The sequence below is a fragment of the Puma concolor genome, chromosome D3 (assembly GCF_028749965.1).
Source record: "Puma concolor isolate L17-30 chromosome D3, mPumCon1.1.hap2, whole genome shotgun sequence".
NCBI classification, from domain to species: Eukaryota; Metazoa; Chordata; class Mammalia; order Carnivora; family Felidae; genus Puma; species Puma concolor.
Window position 1 is genome coordinate 23531768 of NC_141678.1, and position 16822 is coordinate 23548589.

The window sequence follows — 16822 nt, forward strand, 5'->3', positions numbered from 1 at the left end:
TTCCTCACTTATAAATGGGTTGGTTACCTTGAGAATTAAATGAGAGAGGGGCTATAAACCACTTAGCACAGAGCCTGCACCCTAGTCAGTGTTGCTGGCGGTTTAGCCTCAGCGGTTTAGCATCTTGTGGGTCTTTTCCAGGTCACCCTCAGCCCTCCTTTTACAAATGTGATCATCTTTTCCTATCCAGGCAAGCCCTTGTTCCTCTAAGAGGGCGTCTCTGGATGTTCTCTCATTCACAGAAACCTCCTCGTCTGAGCAATGGTGGCACTCATCTGGAACGCATGATTGCTCTGCCGTTCACCCGCAGTCCTTTACCTGACCTCTGTATCTGTAAGATCCCAGAGGGAAAACTGTCCTTTGTCTGCTGTGTGCATGCTCCTATGTGGGGCACAATCCCATCTCAGAGCTGACAGTGCCCCACACTGTTACACATGCTGAATGGATGACTCCAACACTTGACAGATCTTCAGAAAGTATTCCCATTGTATAGATGGGAAAACTGAGATCTCAAGGCACCTTGTTTTATAGTCTTTGGCCTCTTTTTCTTGATAGCAGATCTTTCCAAACATTACTGTCTGTAGATAGTTGAAAACTGGCATGCAATTCTAGAAATAGGTTCTAGAGACCCAGTGCTAACATAAGAACATGGCATGTGCCTGCCTTTACTTCCTTTTCATTTTGAGGTTTTAATTGCTAGTGGGTCTCAGGAGATTGATTTTGGCTAGTCACTTTTCATTCAAATCCCAGGAGGCCCATAACTCAGCACGCTCATCCAGACAGGCTTTCACTAGGCACGTTACCAAACTTGACATTCGTGTTGTCCAAGCTGGATGGGCTGGCCCTGAAATAACCTGTAATTCAACATTCGAGGGACTCTGCAGGGATGTGTGGCAACATATTTCATGTATCCTTTAGCTTGGAGTGTGTGTGTTTCTACCAGGGCTTCATTCAGACAGGAGAAGTTGCCTTGCTGGACAGAATGGGACCTGTGGGACCTATTATGAGGAGGGATAGAGAGGGTCAGTGCTACCGTTTTCTAGCCGTGTGACTCCAGACAAATGCCTTGATCTCTCTGGGCTTCAGTTTCCTCATCTGGAAACTTGTGATATTATCAGTACCTTCTCCACAGATTATTGTGAGGATTAAATGTGAAGCTCTTTACACAGTGTCTGGCCCATGGTGCTCATCTGTTTGCCATTACGACTAGCACTGCCACCTTTGTTCTGAATTTCATGCCAAGCCTAAAGACGAACACAGCTTATTTTCTCACAATTCTTGAACCGACTTGAAAGAGCCTGTCTGTCTGAGTTTGGCGACCACATTGTCTCAGAGAGAAAGTCTGAAATCTGGTTTCTCTACTGCTGATTCACCTTTTAATCTTCAAGTTGGCATTACCTATTTCCCTGTATATAAAGTGAACTTTAGGACTTACCTGTGAGGACCTTTTCCTTTTTTTTTTTTTTACTTTGTTTATTCTTGAGAGGGAGAGAGAGAGAAAGTGCACACAGGGAAGGGGCAGAGAAAGAGGGAAAGAGAATCCCAAGCGGGCTCCACATCACCAGCATGGAGCCCCATGTGGGGCTCCAACTCATAAACCGTGAGATCATGACCTGAGCCAAAGTCGAACACTCAACCGACTGAGCCAACCAGGACCTTTTTCCTTTTACGAGGGCCAGTCAGATAAGTGAACAGTGATGAGTGATTGCTGGGTGGTGAGTAGAATCATTATCTCTTATTATAAACTCTAGGCTTCATGGGGCAGGCACATAATCCAGAGTGTGGCACAGAGTAGGGGAATATTTGTGAATGAATCAACCTGTGGCTTTGAGACAGAACTGAAACAGCCAAACGTGTGGGATGATTAAGTTTGGCTTTTCTGTTCTAAACGAAGAAGAAACAGCACCACCCTAACCCCTCTTATTCATTCTTCCTAGCTTAGTCTTGACAGTCCTTGAGCTAACATGTGCCTAGAACAGGCTTCTGAACAGCTGTTCATCAGGCAAGGGTTTAACAGTGACCTGTTTGTTTATTTTTGAGAGAGAGAGACAGACTGTGAGTTGGGGAGGGGCAGAGAGAGAGGGAGACCCAGAATCCCGAGCAGGCTGCAGGCTCCGAGCCGTCAGCACAGAGCCTGATCCAGGGCTCAAACTCACAAAGCGTGAGATCATGACCTGAGCCAAAGCCGGACGCTCAATCAACTAAGCCACCCAGGCACCCCAACGGTGACAATTTTAAACAGCACTAAAGTTGGAAGCCACCAACACAGACTTTCAGGGATCATTTTTCCCCTGCTCAAATATCCTTGAATTCAGAGATGAGTCTTGGTGGCTGGATCAGACCTTGCCAAATATCTCCTTCCCCTTTCCCTTTCCTAAAGCTGCTTCTCTGGCTCATCTCACGGTACTGATGGTCTCCCTTGTTAATTCACTGAGTGCCCACCATGCGTAGCGGACTGTGCTACTGCCGCCAACTTCATGCCTCTCGATTGCAGAGCATAGGTTGTTCTGGAACGAATCACTGCTCTGAGACTAGAAAAGTCCTTTCCCTGGCCATTGGCAGGCCGTTTGGGGAATTGCTTGGCTTGTTACTGTTTTCCTTCTTACTGAAGACCTAATAAGGTTTACTGTCCATGCTGCATTCTGCATTTGTTTTCTCTTGTCCCTTGGAAACGTCTTCTGTCATGCTCTGAGAATGATCATGCTTCATTTCCTCTAGTTTGATAGCCTGGAAGAACACTCATTGGTGAAAAAATGGATTTCTCATCTAGCAGAGAATCACAAAACGTGAGATGTGGGAGGGAGTTTATCTGTCATTTGATAGGCCGAAACTCTTGTCTCTGGAACTGTGGGTTGCCTGAAGGGCCCCTGGTGAAGGAGGGGAGTTGAGCATTCTGGAATGAGCTAGGCTGTAGGTCCCCCAGTCTTATGTCAACCAGGGCAGTCATGTTTTTGTTTTAAACAGTTTGAAAAGAAGAAGGGGCTTGAAAAGCCATTGATCTGGTTGACAATTGGAAACAATTTCTTGTTTGACAATTGGAAAAAGTAAGTCCCAGAGATGAGGGGATTTGCCCAGGGTCATACAGCTGTTGGTAGCAAAGCTAGATTTCCTGGCAGCTATCTTGGCATTGGATCAGCCTTGCCATGTTTGTTGAAAGTTATTCACAAAGGCTTATGTCCCTGGTCTGCCCCATCGTCACTCTCATCAGGGAGCCCTCTTATCTTGATTTGTTATAGGCCCCTGGTTTTGTGACTTCTCTGGGAGCGTTTTCATTCATTTTGTCAGCAAACATTTGGTGAGCTCCTGGAATGTGCCAGCCATAGTGCCAGTCACTGGGTTGACAGCATTAAACAGGACAGATCCCAAATTAGAGTCATGAGGAGGGCTGTGGAGAAGTCCATGATATGATTGAGTCAAATGTCGGGGAGACCTCTACCCCTCTGGGTCTGGAGTGTTTGAGCTGAGACTGAGGATAAGCATGGGGCTGGGAACAGTGCTTTCAACAGATGCTCCCCTGTTTTGTAAACTGCATTATATTTGGGGTGCCTGGGTGGCTCAGTCAGTTAAGCGTCTGACGTCGGCTCAGGTCAAGATCTCACAGTTTGTGAGTTTGAGCCCCACAGCAGGCTCTCCACTGACAGCTCAGAGCCTGGAGCCTGCTTCAGGAGCCTGCTGTCTGTCTCTCTCTGCCCCTCCCCTGCTTGTGCGTATGCACATGCGTGGTCTCTCTCTCTCTCTCTCTCTCAAAAACAAATAAACTTTGGGGCGCCTGGGTGGCGCAGTCGGTTAAGCGTCCGACTTCCGCCAGGTCACGATCTCACGGTCCGTGAGTTTGAACCCCGCGTCGGGCTCTGGGCTGATGGCTCAGAGCCTGGAGCCTGTTTCCGATTCTGTGTCTCCCTCTCTCTCTGCCCCTCCCCCGTTCATGCTCTGTCTCTCTCTGTCCCAAAAATAAATAAACGTTGAAAAAAAAAAACAAACTTTAAAAAACCCTGCATTATATTTGAAAGAGGTGATACATACTTGTGATGAGCACTGGGTGTTATATGTAAGTGATGAATCCCTAAATTCTCTTGAAACCAATACTACACTATATGTTAACTAACTTGAATTTAAATAAAATCTTGGAAGAAAAAAAAGGTGATATATGCACAGGGTAGAAAATTCCCAAGATAGAAGCTGGTGAGTGATGAAAGGTCAGTCTCTCACACTATCCCTTGGCAATCCAGCTTCTTTTCTGGAGGAAACTACTGTTAACTTTTCTTGTTTACTCTTTCTTTCTTTCTTTCTTTCTTTTTTTTTTTTTTTTTATTTTTTTTATTTATTTTTTTTTTTAATTTTTTTTTTTTCAACGTTTATTTATTTTTGGGACAGAGAGAGACAGAGCATGAATGGGGGAGGGGCAGAGAGAGAGGGAGACACAGAATCGGAAACAGGCTCCAGGCTCTGAGCCATCAGCCCAGAGCCTGACGCGGGGCTCGAACTCACGGACCGCGAGATCGTGACCTGGCTGAAGTCGGACGCTTAACCGACTGCGCCACCCAGGCGCCCCTCTTTCTTTCTTTCTTTCTTTCTTTTTATTTTTAATTAAAAAAAATTTTTTTTAATGCTTTTATTTATTTTTGAGACAGAGAGAGACAGAGCATGAGCAGGGGAGGGGCAGAGAGAGGGGGAGACAGAGAATCTGAAGCAGGCTCCAGGCTCTGAGCTGTCAGCACAGAGCCTGACATGGGGCTTGAACTCACAGACCGTGAGATTATGGCCTGAGCTGAAGTTGGATGCTTAACCAACTGAGCCACCCAGGCGCCCCTATTTTTAATTTTTTTAACGTTTATTAATTTTTGAGAGACAGAGCATGAGCGGGGGAGGGGCAGAGAGAGGGAGACAGAATCTGAAGCAGGCTCCAGGCTCTGAGCTGTCAGCACAGAACCTGATGCGGGGCTTGAACTCACAAACTGTAAGATCATGACCTGAACCGAAGTTGGATACTTAACCGACTGAGCCACCCAGGTGTCTGCTTGTTGCTTGATTGCTTGCTTGCTTGCTTGCTTCTTTTTTTTAAGTATTCTCTGCCCTCAAAGTAGGGCTCGAGCTCACAACCCCGAGATCAGGAGTCACACCCTCCACCGACCGAGCCAGCCAAGTGCCCTGTTGTGCCATATTTTTTTTTTAATGTTTATTTATTTTTGAGAGAGACAGAGACAGAGCGCGAGTGGGGAAGGGGCAGAGAGAGAGAGAGAAGGAGAAACAGAATCTGAAACAGGCTCCAGGCTCTGAACTGTTAGCACAGAGCCTGATGCGGGGCTTGAACTCGGGAACGGCAAGACCATGACCTAGGCTGAAGTCGGACAATTAACCAACTGAGCCACCCAGGCACCCAATGTTGTGCCATAATTTTTTAACAAGCACTCTGTGGAAGGACATTTAAGGTGTTTACAATAGTTTGTTGTTACAAAGGATGCTACACGAATAACTACATGATCTACGCAGTGTGTGTGTGTGTGTGTGTGTGTGTGTGTGTGTGTGTGTGTGTAAATATAAATAAAACAAATTCCTAGAAACAGACTTGCTGGGTCAAAGGGTCAGCACCTTTGCAATTTTCAGAGCTGTTGCCAAATTGATGTAGAGACTGTAGCAATATAGACCCTCGTTAGCATCATATGAGGGTATCTTTTTTCCCACATCAGCATGAGCATGGCATATTATCAGATTTTTGGGTCTTTACCAGTCCAGTGGCTGATGGATGGTATTTCATTATAGTATCAATTTCTCTTATAAGTAAGCTTAAACCATTGTTCTTCATTTTCTCCAAACACACCGCATCCTTTGCCATTCTGTTTTTAGACACTTTTTATGTATTAAGGCAAATAGGCTTTTGTCTGCAATATGATTAAAATTTGTGTGTGTTTATCATATTTTGGGGTTTTTTTATTATGTTTTTGGCCATGCAGGAAAACTTAATTTTTATATAATTGAACTCCTAGATTTCTTGATTTATTTTTTTTAATTTTTTTTTTAATGTTTATTTTATTTTTGAGACAGAGAGAGACAGAGCATGAATGGGGGAGGGGCAGAGAGAGAGGGAGACAGAATCGGAAGCAGGCTCCAGGCTCTGAGCCATCAGCCCAGAGCCTGACGCGGGGCTCGAACTCACGAACTGCGAGATCGTGACCCGGGCTGAAGTCGGACGCTCAACCAACTGAGCCACCCAGGCGCCCCTAGATTTCTTGATTTAATGTCATACTCAGAAAGGCTTTATTTCCTCTAGAGTATACAATTTTCTATTTTTCTTCTTCAGCATTGAGTTTTATTTTGTTATTTAAAAAAATACAATATTTGTATGATTTATACCAAGTGAAATGCTCAGCTCTTGAGCATGTAGTCTGGCCAGTAGTGTGTCAATAGAGAGATCATAGGGGCCTGGTAGACACAGTTGGCTGGAGCGTCCGACTTCGGCTCAGGTCATGATCTCACGGTTCGTGAGTTTGAGCCCCGCATTGGGCTCTGCTGACAGCTCAGAGCCTGGAGCCTGCTTCAAAGTGTGTCTCCCTCTCTCTCTGTCCCTGCCTTGCGCGCGCGCTCTCTCTCTCTCTCTCTGAAAAGTAAAATAAACGTTAAAAAAAAAACCTAAAAAAATAAAAATAGATCATTTCCATCACCCTTAGAGTTCTTTTTTTTTTTTTTAATGTTTTATTTATTTTTGAGAGAGAGTGCATGAGTGGGAGAGAAGCAGAGAGAGAGGGGGACAGAGGATCCAAAGCAGGCTGTGTGCTGACAGCAACGAGCCCCATGTGGGGCTTGAACTCACTAACCCACGAACCATGAGATCATGACCTGAGCCGAAGTCGACCCTCAACCAACTGATCCACCCAGGCGCCCCACCCCTAGAGTTCTTTTGTGCCCCGTTCAAGATAGTCCTTCTCAGCTAGAAGCATCCACTGATCTGACTTTTACCACCATAAGTTAGTTTTGCTCTTCTACTTATTCTAGAATTTCATGTAAATGGAATCCCACAACATTTACAATGTTTATACTTGTCAGTGTGCTTTCATTCCCACATTGTCCCCTGTCGGAAGAAATGAGTGAACTAAGAGCGACAAGTGCTGACGTCCCCATTTTTCAAGAGAGGAATTGGATCATAGAGATGAAGTAAACTAATATCAATTCAGTGTTCTTTCCTTTAAAATTGTTACTGTTGGGGCACCTGGCTGGCTCAGTCTCTTCATCTCAGGGTCATGAGTTCAAGCCCCACACCGGGCATGAAGCCTACTAAAAAAATACTAATGATTAAAAGAAAAGAAAATAATTACCGTTATTAGCAATTTTGAGACCTTGGAGAAAACTTAAAATATGTTCAATGTTCTTCATGTATTTTTTGTACATTTAAATACGTTTTATTAGCTTAAAACACAAAAAGAGATTCTTTATCTCTACAATGGGATATGTGAAGACTCACAAATTTAGAAAGTGTTGAGGACTTTTTTCCTTAAATCTAACTAACTCTAACTCCAGTGGCTAAACTTCAAAGTCTTTTGCTGGGAATGTTTTTATGAGTTTTTCTTCCATTTTCTTCCTAGGACCTCATTTTGCCACTCTTAGATTGCATTACATCTTTGTCCTAGCCAATGTGTCAGTGTTTCTTACTGAGGACTTTTTTTTTTTTTTAATATTTACTTACTTTTTGGGAGAGTGCAGTGGGGGAGGGGCAGAGAGAGGGGGACAGAGGATCTGAAGCTGGCTCTGCTCTGACAGGCTGACAGTAGTGAGCCAGATGTGGAGCTCAAACTCAACGAACTGTGTGATTGGCACCTGAGCAAAAGTCAACCAACAGAGCCACCCAGGTGCCCCCTTACCAAGGACTTCTTTAAAATTCTTTTAGAAAACATAAAACTACTCCATTTCAGGCTTTGTTACTCTGTTACTCGGTTTCTTTGCTTTAAGCCTGGTGGCAGGGGAAAGCAGGAGTGTGGGTAGGATTTTTTTTTTTTTTTTAAGTAAAATTACTAGGGACTCGTCCTGGAATTATGGGATCAAAGTCATAACTTTGCAAGTGTGGGAAGGTAGATTTAAGGTGAGCACAGCATCTGTGGCTCCTCAGAGACAGAACCAGTCTTTCCAGGTGTACCCCTCTTTAATTTTGACTTTCCCTCCCCTTGAGGCATTCCTTAGCCTGTAAATGCTGAAAATGAGGGGTATCCCAGCCCAGAATGCTGTCTCCTTAGCAAAAGTGACTCATCACACTGGCCAGAGCAGTTTCCAAACCAAAAATTCCCTCCAATTAATTGTTTTTTAAAGTGCGTCCTGCCACTTCCAAAGATGGAATCCAAACCCTACGCTTTTTCTTGCCTGAATTGGCTGCCTGTTTTCAGTTGTGGCTCATGTGTGCAATCAGATCCATCACACAAGGTCTTTAACCCCTATGGCCTCCATTAGTAGGGACACAGCATATGGTGATAGCTGAGCGGTGCCAGGGAAAGCACCAGCCTTTCCTGGGGCATCTGCAAGTCTGGTCCTTTAGACCAAACTGTAGGGTTTTCTCCATTGCTTCAGAAAGAATGAAAAATCTTTTGCACTGACATCTAAGAGGCAACTGCAGAGAAAGGACACAGGAGATAACCACCTTTAGCAGATCAACCAGGTGTAATTGATCTTCCACAGTGAAAGGAGGTTTCTAAAATCTGTGCTCTGGGTGGCTTTGCAAAAGCGTTTTCACTTCTCCCTACCACCCTTTTCTCCTTCACTTTATTTTCCTATATGTGAAACAACTTCAGAGGGATACAGTTTCTGCATCATCAGTCCCCTTGGGCCCTCTGCAGAGGGATATGCGAAATAGACACTGCAGAGAAAAGAAGCAGCCAGCACCCGGGCTGGGTAGCAGTTTAAGTTGTGAGTAGTTGCTTAGTACCTATAAAAGGAAGGGTGTCATCAAAGCTCAGCATTATAGGGGTGACAGCAGCTGTAGGGGTCTAATTAGCTGACCCTGTGGCTCTGTTGTTTTTTTTAATCCCCCAAAAGAGAAGCTTCTTACCCTTTCTTCCACCTGAGTGGTTGCATACAACACAGATCTGTCCCCAGGAGGTTGTGTTCTGGGAATTGAGGGGGCCCCCAGATGTTTTGTGCCTGCAGATAAAGGGAAAGCCCCCGACAGCCTCCTCTGTTGGAGAAGGAAGAATTTCTGGGCAGCGCAGACATTAGACATCTAAGGTAGTTTTTGCCTTTTGTTCACTTTGATTTCCTTCTGGATTTAGCAATGGAGGGGTTTATATGTTACTGTGATTCTTTCGGTCTATAATTTTTAGCCCCTTTTGCTTTCATTGATCCCTCTTCTTAGACTAAACTTGGAGAAATGGGGTACTTCTGTTTTGGATACCACTGCTAGTTGTGTTCATGCTTGTGACTCCTGAAGCCATACAGCCCTTTGTTGTGTGGCAGACATCCCATGATCTTGTTTACCTGCTCATTCTCAACACTCCAAAAGAAACCCCTGTAGGTTGGTGCGATTTCTCTGAGAAAATGGCTTCATGTGTGCTCAAAAGAAAAACTATTTTCAGTGTAAGTAAACTCCTGTAGGAAACAAATGCTAAATAGTTACATAACCGAGCTGTCAGAGAGCAAGCTGAGGCTCCTGGGGATGTTCCTTGGCCCCTTTTCGTTTCTTTTAACAACTATCAACTCAGACTCAACACTGGCCATGTGCAGAACCCTGGGCCGGGTGTGAGGAAGGAGGATGGATGGACCCATGGACCGGGCTGACCTGGTGGATCCGTCCATAGCCCTGACTGCTCCTGCCACAGCCCTGACTGCTGCTGCCACAGCCTGCAAGCTAGAGTCCCCCTGTGGGTCTGCCATCATCAGACGCCACGGTCTCTTCTGCTTTTTCCTACACCTCCTACAGGAAAGTGCCACCATCCCTTTTTATCCCCAAAGGAAAGTAGAATTGTCGTTTTCCTCTTTGTACTGTTTTGTCAGCGAAGGCTTTATTCCTTTATTCTGGCGGGATCCACAAAGGATGTAAGGCAGCCCTGAGACAGCACATGCTTGTTTTCCTTTGATTAGTGAGACGAGATCTATGGGTGTCTCAGTTGGGGAACAGTCTCATTGCCATCGTGCCATGAGTACAAGCTTAGTCTGGAGAATTCAGTTGGGCTGAAGAGGAGCTATGTCAGCTTTGTTTCCAGAGACTTTTGAACTGATCCTGACCTCTCACATCCATCCCACCATTAACCTCCATCTTGCCCCGCATAGTAACGCATTGAAAGAAGAGTTAATGGATTCTGTGTTGTTGTTTTCTAAGTGTATTTATTTTTATTTTTATTTTTTTTTAATTTTTTTTTTCAATGTTTATTTTTGGGACAGAGAGAGACAGAGCATGAACGGGGGAGGGGCAGAGAGAGAGGGAGACACAGAATCGGAAACAGGCTCCAGGCTCTGAGCCATCAGCCCAGAGCCTGATGCGGGGCTCGAACTCCCGGACCACGAGATCATGACCTGGCTGAAGTCGGACACTTAACCGACTGCGCCACCCAGGCGCCCCTATTTTTATTTTTGAGAGAGAAAGAGCATGAGCAGGGGAGGGGCAGAGAGAGAGGGAGAGGGAGAATCCCAAGCAGGCTCCGCACCAGTCAGTGCAGAGGCCCACCACAGGACTCCATCCCACAAACCATGAGATTATGACCTGAACCGAAGTCAAGAGTCAGATGTTTAACTGAGCCAGCCAGGTGCCCTTATGTTTTTATTTGTAATGAATTTATTAAATGTTTTTTTGATTTCAAGTTTATATTTAAATTCTAATTAGTTAACATGTAGTATGATATTGGTTTCAGGAGTAGGATTTAGTGATTCATCACTTACATATAACACCCTGTGTTCATCACAAGCGCCCTCGATGGGTTCTATGTTTAAGTCTCTTCCATGGAGGCAACAAAAGGGACAATGTGAGTGAGTTTTTTCCATTCAAATTCGTATTTTTTTGGTTGTGTGGTTTTCTGTACCATGTGAGATTACAGGCAGAACTGAACAGTTGTACTTGAAGGTCTTATGGTGTTTGGACCAAGTCCTTAGCCCCTGTCAGGGCTCCATCCTCCCTTTCAGGTAGGGGAAACAGTTCCTTCATTGATAGAATACAGCTGCTGAGCTCAGGCAGCCCTGAGATCGTCTCTCAGTTTAGCCATTTACAAGCCATGTTTGGGCAAGTTTCTTAACAACCCTGAGCCTCAGTTTCCTCATCTGTAAAATAGGGTTAAAAACCAGTTATCTTATTGGAAGGATTAAATGAGACAAACCCTTGTCTGTCTGTGATAGGGGCTCTGTAAATGGATGCTTCTAAACGTTAGAACCACCTCAAGAACCTCTGCCATGTATCCAGGGTGCTTGGCCCCTGTGTAGCATCTTTAATCTTCATCTGTTCATCAAGGTGAACTATTGTAGGTACATAGTAGATACTCAGAAAATGTTGAATGAACAAGGGTGCCTTGGTATTTTGTCCTGTTGCCTTAGAACAGCACTTCACACTGTGACAAAAGTCATTGGGAGATGCCCTGACAGATGCTTTGAGGAAACTGGCCAGTTAGATTTGAGGAATGCTGGAGAGTCTACAGTATATAGATAGATTCTAGCCCTCTCTAGAGACGAATAGTGCATACCACTATTAGAGAAGCTCGGAAAAGTTGGGGAGAGAAGAAATCTTCCCATCTTTTCAAATTTGGCATCTTCCAAGCTCATTTGACTATATGGGATCACAAGAGTACCTCCATGAGGCTGTGATGAGGCTTTAATGGGTTAATTTGTGTGAAGCACTTAGGACAGTGCTGGGTGGAGTGAGCACCACGAAGGGGTGGCTGTAACTAAGTGCTTTTTAATCTGTGGACTCGAGAGTACTTAGCCATTCCCTTATTGATGGGTATTTGAGTTAATTTCCAACAGTGTATTGTTACAGACAGTGCTGCAGTAAAACCCCTGTATCTGTGTGTAGGTATTTCTGTGGGAGAGAGTTCTAGAAGCAGAACTGCTGGCGTGCCTAGGTGGCTCACTCTGTTGAGCGTCTGACTTCTCTACTCAGGTCATGATCTCACACTTCATGAATTTCAGCCCCATGTCGGTCTCTGTGCTGACAGCTCAGAGCCTAAAGCCTGCTTTGGATTCTGTGTCTCCCTCTCTCTCTGTCTCTCTCAAAAAAATAAAAAAGTTAAAAAAAAAAAAAAAAAGTAGAACTGCTGGGTCAAAGGATATGCACATTCAGAAATTTGATAGTTCCCTCAGAATGACCTTCCAAAATCTGATCAGCCATTATCTAACGGCCCCTTTTCCCAGGAGAGAGATAAGAAGCTATCTTCCCACACCACATGTGTGCTGGATCCTTCCCTTCTCCTCCTATGCTCCGTAACTGAAAACAGAATGGACACAATGGAAAGTCACCCCTTTTTTTTGTCTTGCAGAGTCTGGCCACAGATAAGGGACCAAAATGACCGACTCAAAATATTTCACCACCACCAAGAAAGGTACTGTTTATTTCTTTGTGGGGTCTCTTCCTACCCTTTCTGTGCCCCACCCTTCTGCCTTCTCCCTGCTGGGGTGGGGCTTGCGGTAGGGGGTGGAGGCCTAGAAGCAATTGGTGGGGATTACCCAAGCATCTTTAACCTTGTGGATCCAGAAAATTGAAGTATTGATGGTGTAAGAAATTGACCACTTCTTTTAGACCTCAGGAAGGGAAGAGCATTAGCTCCAAGTGTAGCGGGGGAACAAAGCCCTCGTTTGTTCCCCATGGTCTAACGTTCAATGTTTTTTGCTGGAGGAAAGAAAGCACACAATCCTATCAGTAACCCCACAGCGATTGTGTGTGTGTGTGTGTGTGTGTGTGTGTGTGTGTGGTCTTTATCCATGGGCACATGTTTTACGTGAAGTCAGAATTTATATCCTGTTTTTCATTTGACATTATCTTAACCATTTCCCCACAGTTCTAACGACTCAATGTTAAGTCTGCTGAGTTGCTGCACTGAAATTTGCTAAGCTAGTCTTATGTTGTAGGGTATTGTTTCTGCTTTCTGGAAAACAGGTGGTTGTAGTGGCTGACGAATGTGCTTTAACCCTGTAAGCTTCTTTCTGACTGGCCCTTCCTTCCTCCCTCCCTCCTTCCTTCCAAGTGAGATTGACACAGGCCTGCTGACCAGATGAAAAGAGTCTGTTGTCGCGACAGCTGAGACACCTGAGCCGGGACCTGCAGCCTGCCCCTTACCAAGCACTTCAATTATTGGTCAGCCGGTTTTTACTGAGCCCCTTCCCTGTGCAGTGGAGGCGGCAAACTGGAGTCTCTGACCTGGCTTTGCTTGCAGTTAAGCAGAGAAGACAGTCTATTAAAAATAGTAATCACACTAAAGGGTGGTAGGTGTTATGACAAGGGCAGTACCTGGGGCTGTGGGAGGACCTTGGGTGGAGCTAGCTAGATAAGAAAGTGGAAGGGAGGGTAGCTCTTGCTCTGCCCAAGGAAAGCACATGGGCACAAGTTACCAGAGTGTGATGGAAGGTTGGAGAGGTGTGCAGGGCTGGAGGGGGTGAACCTATTGCTAAGTGTATTGGGGCATCAGTGGTGGGGTTTTTGTGGGTTTTCTTTTGAGGAGAATGTCTGCAGAGGGATGCCTGGGTCCCAATCAGACATCAGTGATGGTTTTAAGCAAGAGGAGGTGCAAGGCAGATTCTAATAAAGTTTTGAAGAGGGTGAAGATTGGGGCGAAGCAGGAAGACCAGTTACTAAAGCTCCCATGAGAGATAATAGTACCTGAGCCAGTGGGGTGGGGGTAGCATTGTGGGTAGAGAGAATTGGGTGCGTGGTATGTGACTGAGGCAGTAGGCTTGGTGACCGATTGGATTTGGGGCCCATTAGAGGAAAGAGAGATTTCAGAAACAGGCAGATCCCAGGTTCATCTCACCAGTCTTCTTAGAACTGGGGTGATGCAGGCCTAGATCCATCAATTGACGGCCAGTTGTATTGAATCTGACCAAACACTTTAAGCAAAGCAGGGGCAGCCCTGCAGCAGGAGCCAGGGTCAGAGTCCTCGTGGTCTGTTGGATCCTGCAGCAGGGAGACGTGGCCCCCTCAGTCTCTTGAGGAGAAGGGCCTGTGTTCCTTCAGTCCTGTAGAATCAAGAGTCTGAACTGCAAGGTTTGCAGATTCCTCCTGGTTCTGTTGAGCAATATCCTCAGTGTGGCCTTGCCCTGGGCTGTACTGGGCACTGTTCTTCATTAACTTTGTTTGCTGTCTGTCGTCTTAAGTTCTTTCCTGAACACCACATCGTTCAGTCATGATAAAAACCTGCAAGTTTTTTTTTTTCTCACTGTAAATCCATCTAGATCTCTGCTTTATTCCCACCTGGGACACTTCTACAAAAGAGGGATCTAAGCCAAAGGTCACATGGCAAGTTACTAATAAGAACAGTCTCCTTTCATGCAGGGCATTGAGTGCTGGCACTGAGATGAGCATTTTACTTCTGAGTGTTAAATGAGAGACTTCACTGTTCCAGCCAAAGTAGAGAGTGTACAGACAAGGAAGCCGGTTCAGAGAAGCAAAGGGATGTCCTTGGTTGGCCCGAGCATGTGGGCTTTGGAGCTGGCAGACCCGGTTTTGAATCTTGGCCCTATCTGCTACTAGCTGCATATTCTTGGGCAAGTTTCTGAACCTCTCACAGCCTCTAGGTGCTCATCTGCAAAATGGGAAATGCAGAGTTGTCATGAGGATGAAATGAGAAGTGGGGAAAAGTTAGTGTGGCACCTGACTTGAAGAGAGGCTCAGGAAATCCTGGCGGCTGCTGTTGTGAGGGCAGGAGGCCTGTCTCATTCCAAAGTCTGCCCTTGTAACCGTCAGTGGGGTTATCTGGGCCCTGAACAACCCTATTTCCTCATTTGTTTTTTCCAGATCATCAAGTTCTTAAGAACAGTGTATTACGTGCTCGAGCCCTTGTGAGGCAGCTGAATTCCTATTTTCAGAGCTGAACAACCACATGTGGCTCAGGAAGTGAAACCCTGAGTGCGCTGTTTTAACTGGAGGTTCAGGAAAACAGGAAAAGCCAAGTGTGGGAATCAAGCAAATCCTACGCTCTCCCTTCCAATTTTCAGTCCTCAGATTCCATCACACACTGCCTTGGGGGTTTGGGTGAGGGTGGCTGAGGAGCACTTTCCTCTGAACGTGTTTAACCGTCTGGCTGAGCAGGACCTGCCCTCACACTTTGTGTCAGAACCTTTGTAGCTTCCACAGCTGCCTCTGTTCAGTCTAGCACGACCTCCAAGCTTCCCTCTTGATGATTCCTCTCCTAAGAGTTGTCCTTCTCTGCTGCCTGTGTCACTGAGACCAAGGACCTAAACAATCTCATTGTTTTGGGATTGGAAGATTGGGAATGGCCCCCCGGCAGGGTGGGGTTGGATCACTCATACGTCCCTCCTTTTTTAGGGGAGATCTTCGAGCTGAAGGCAGAGCTCAACAGTGACAAGAAGGAGAAGAAGAAGGAGGCGGTAAAGAAAGTGATTGCGTCCATGACCGTGGGCAAAGATGTCAGGTGTGTAGGCACAGGCCAGGCGGCAGCCGGAGGGGGGCTTCATAGCTTGGGTCTAATTCAGATCTCTCCTTGAGGGGATCTTTAGGGACCTGTGTCTCCCCTTGTTACAGCTCCCTTCCTGAACCTCCTTTCCAAACAGAAGGGCTTTGTTTACAGAGGGGTCCCGTGCTCAGATGCTGCTGGGGTCAGGTGGTAGTGGGGTAAGTGAAGTAGGCAAGGTCAAAAAGGCAACAGGCAATGAAGTGGCTGTGATGTGAACCCTGTCAGAAACTCCAGAGGATTGCTGCCCGCTGGAGAAAATGGCACCCAGTGTGGGCAGGTCTACTGGTTTTCTAAAAGGACAGGAAATCTGGATTTTTTATTTTAAATCTCGCTGTTTTCTATCGCTAGATGATGTTAAACAAACACATACACACTGCGGATAAGCTCTGTCCCAGTAACATGCACCTGCAAGTGGGAATTGTTGAATTTGTCGCTGGTTTGCAGCCTCTACTTTGCATGTGGTTGCCAGAGCAGATCATATGTAGTATTGCTGCCTCTTCTTTGCTCCTGCGTTGTCCTTGCGTGGAATGTCCCTTTCTTCATTTCCGTTTATCGGCTTGTTTTTCTGACTCTTAAAAACCTGTTCAAGGTCTCCCTGTTGCCTTCCCTCATCACCGCAGCCCACCGCCCTGAATGTGCAGCTCTTGCTCTGTGTTTTGTCACTAATTCTGTCCTTTTCCTACACGTACTTGTGTTTCCCTGCCCACCACGTCATAAAGGCCCCAAGGACAGGGACTGGATTTTGCAGCAACTTAATGCAGAGCACTTGATAGTATGCAGAACACCTTCAGATGCGTTTACCTAGCTGTTCCTTATAATTCCTGTATTGTAGGTAATGATGTATTCATGGCCAGGGAAACCACATAAAGAAGGGAGTGTGGTGACTTCCTGGCAGTCACGTGGTTAATGACAGAACTAGGACTCATGCCCAGCCCTTCTGAAATCCAAATCCAGGGCGATTCCACCCATCCCCTCTCCTCTGTGCCCTCATAGTACCCAGCTCCACGCCTCAGAGGCCTGGAGCAGCACATCCGGGTCCCGTGTCAGGATTGCACTGCTCCAGACTTCTCCACGGATTGCCCTATCCCATGGCCACCTCAGCAAGGGACCTCCTGACAGGGCCGCAGAAGAAACAGTTCTGCAGGGAGACTTGCTGTAGAGAGAGTGGCAAAGGGATCAGGCATCTGCTGGAAAACTGGGCCTCCTTCCAAGTCAGATCCTTTCAGGACAAAGCCACT

At 45.9% G+C, this 16822-nt stretch overlaps 1 protein-coding gene across 8 annotated transcripts in view; it reads left to right on the forward strand.

Annotated features, from left to right (window-relative positions):
- Positions 1-16822, forward strand: part of AP1B1 (adaptor related protein complex 1 subunit beta 1) — an 86503-nt gene that overhangs the window by 37684 nt on the left and 31997 nt on the right. For 4 of the 8 annotated variants that reach the window (XM_086682137.1, XM_086682139.1, XM_025933161.2 and 1 more), the window contains exons 2-3: positions 12435-12497; positions 15437-15542. In XM_086682137.1, coding sequence (XP_086538263.1) covers positions 12461-12497; positions 15437-15542 — 143 coding nt within the window. In that variant the 5' untranslated portion in view covers positions 12435-12460. Of the gene's footprint in view, positions 1-242; positions 334-12434; positions 12498-15436; positions 15543-16822 lie in introns of all 8 variants that reach the window. The other 4 variants (XM_086682136.1, XM_086682134.1, XM_086682135.1 and 1 more) reach the window with 2 other exon arrangements.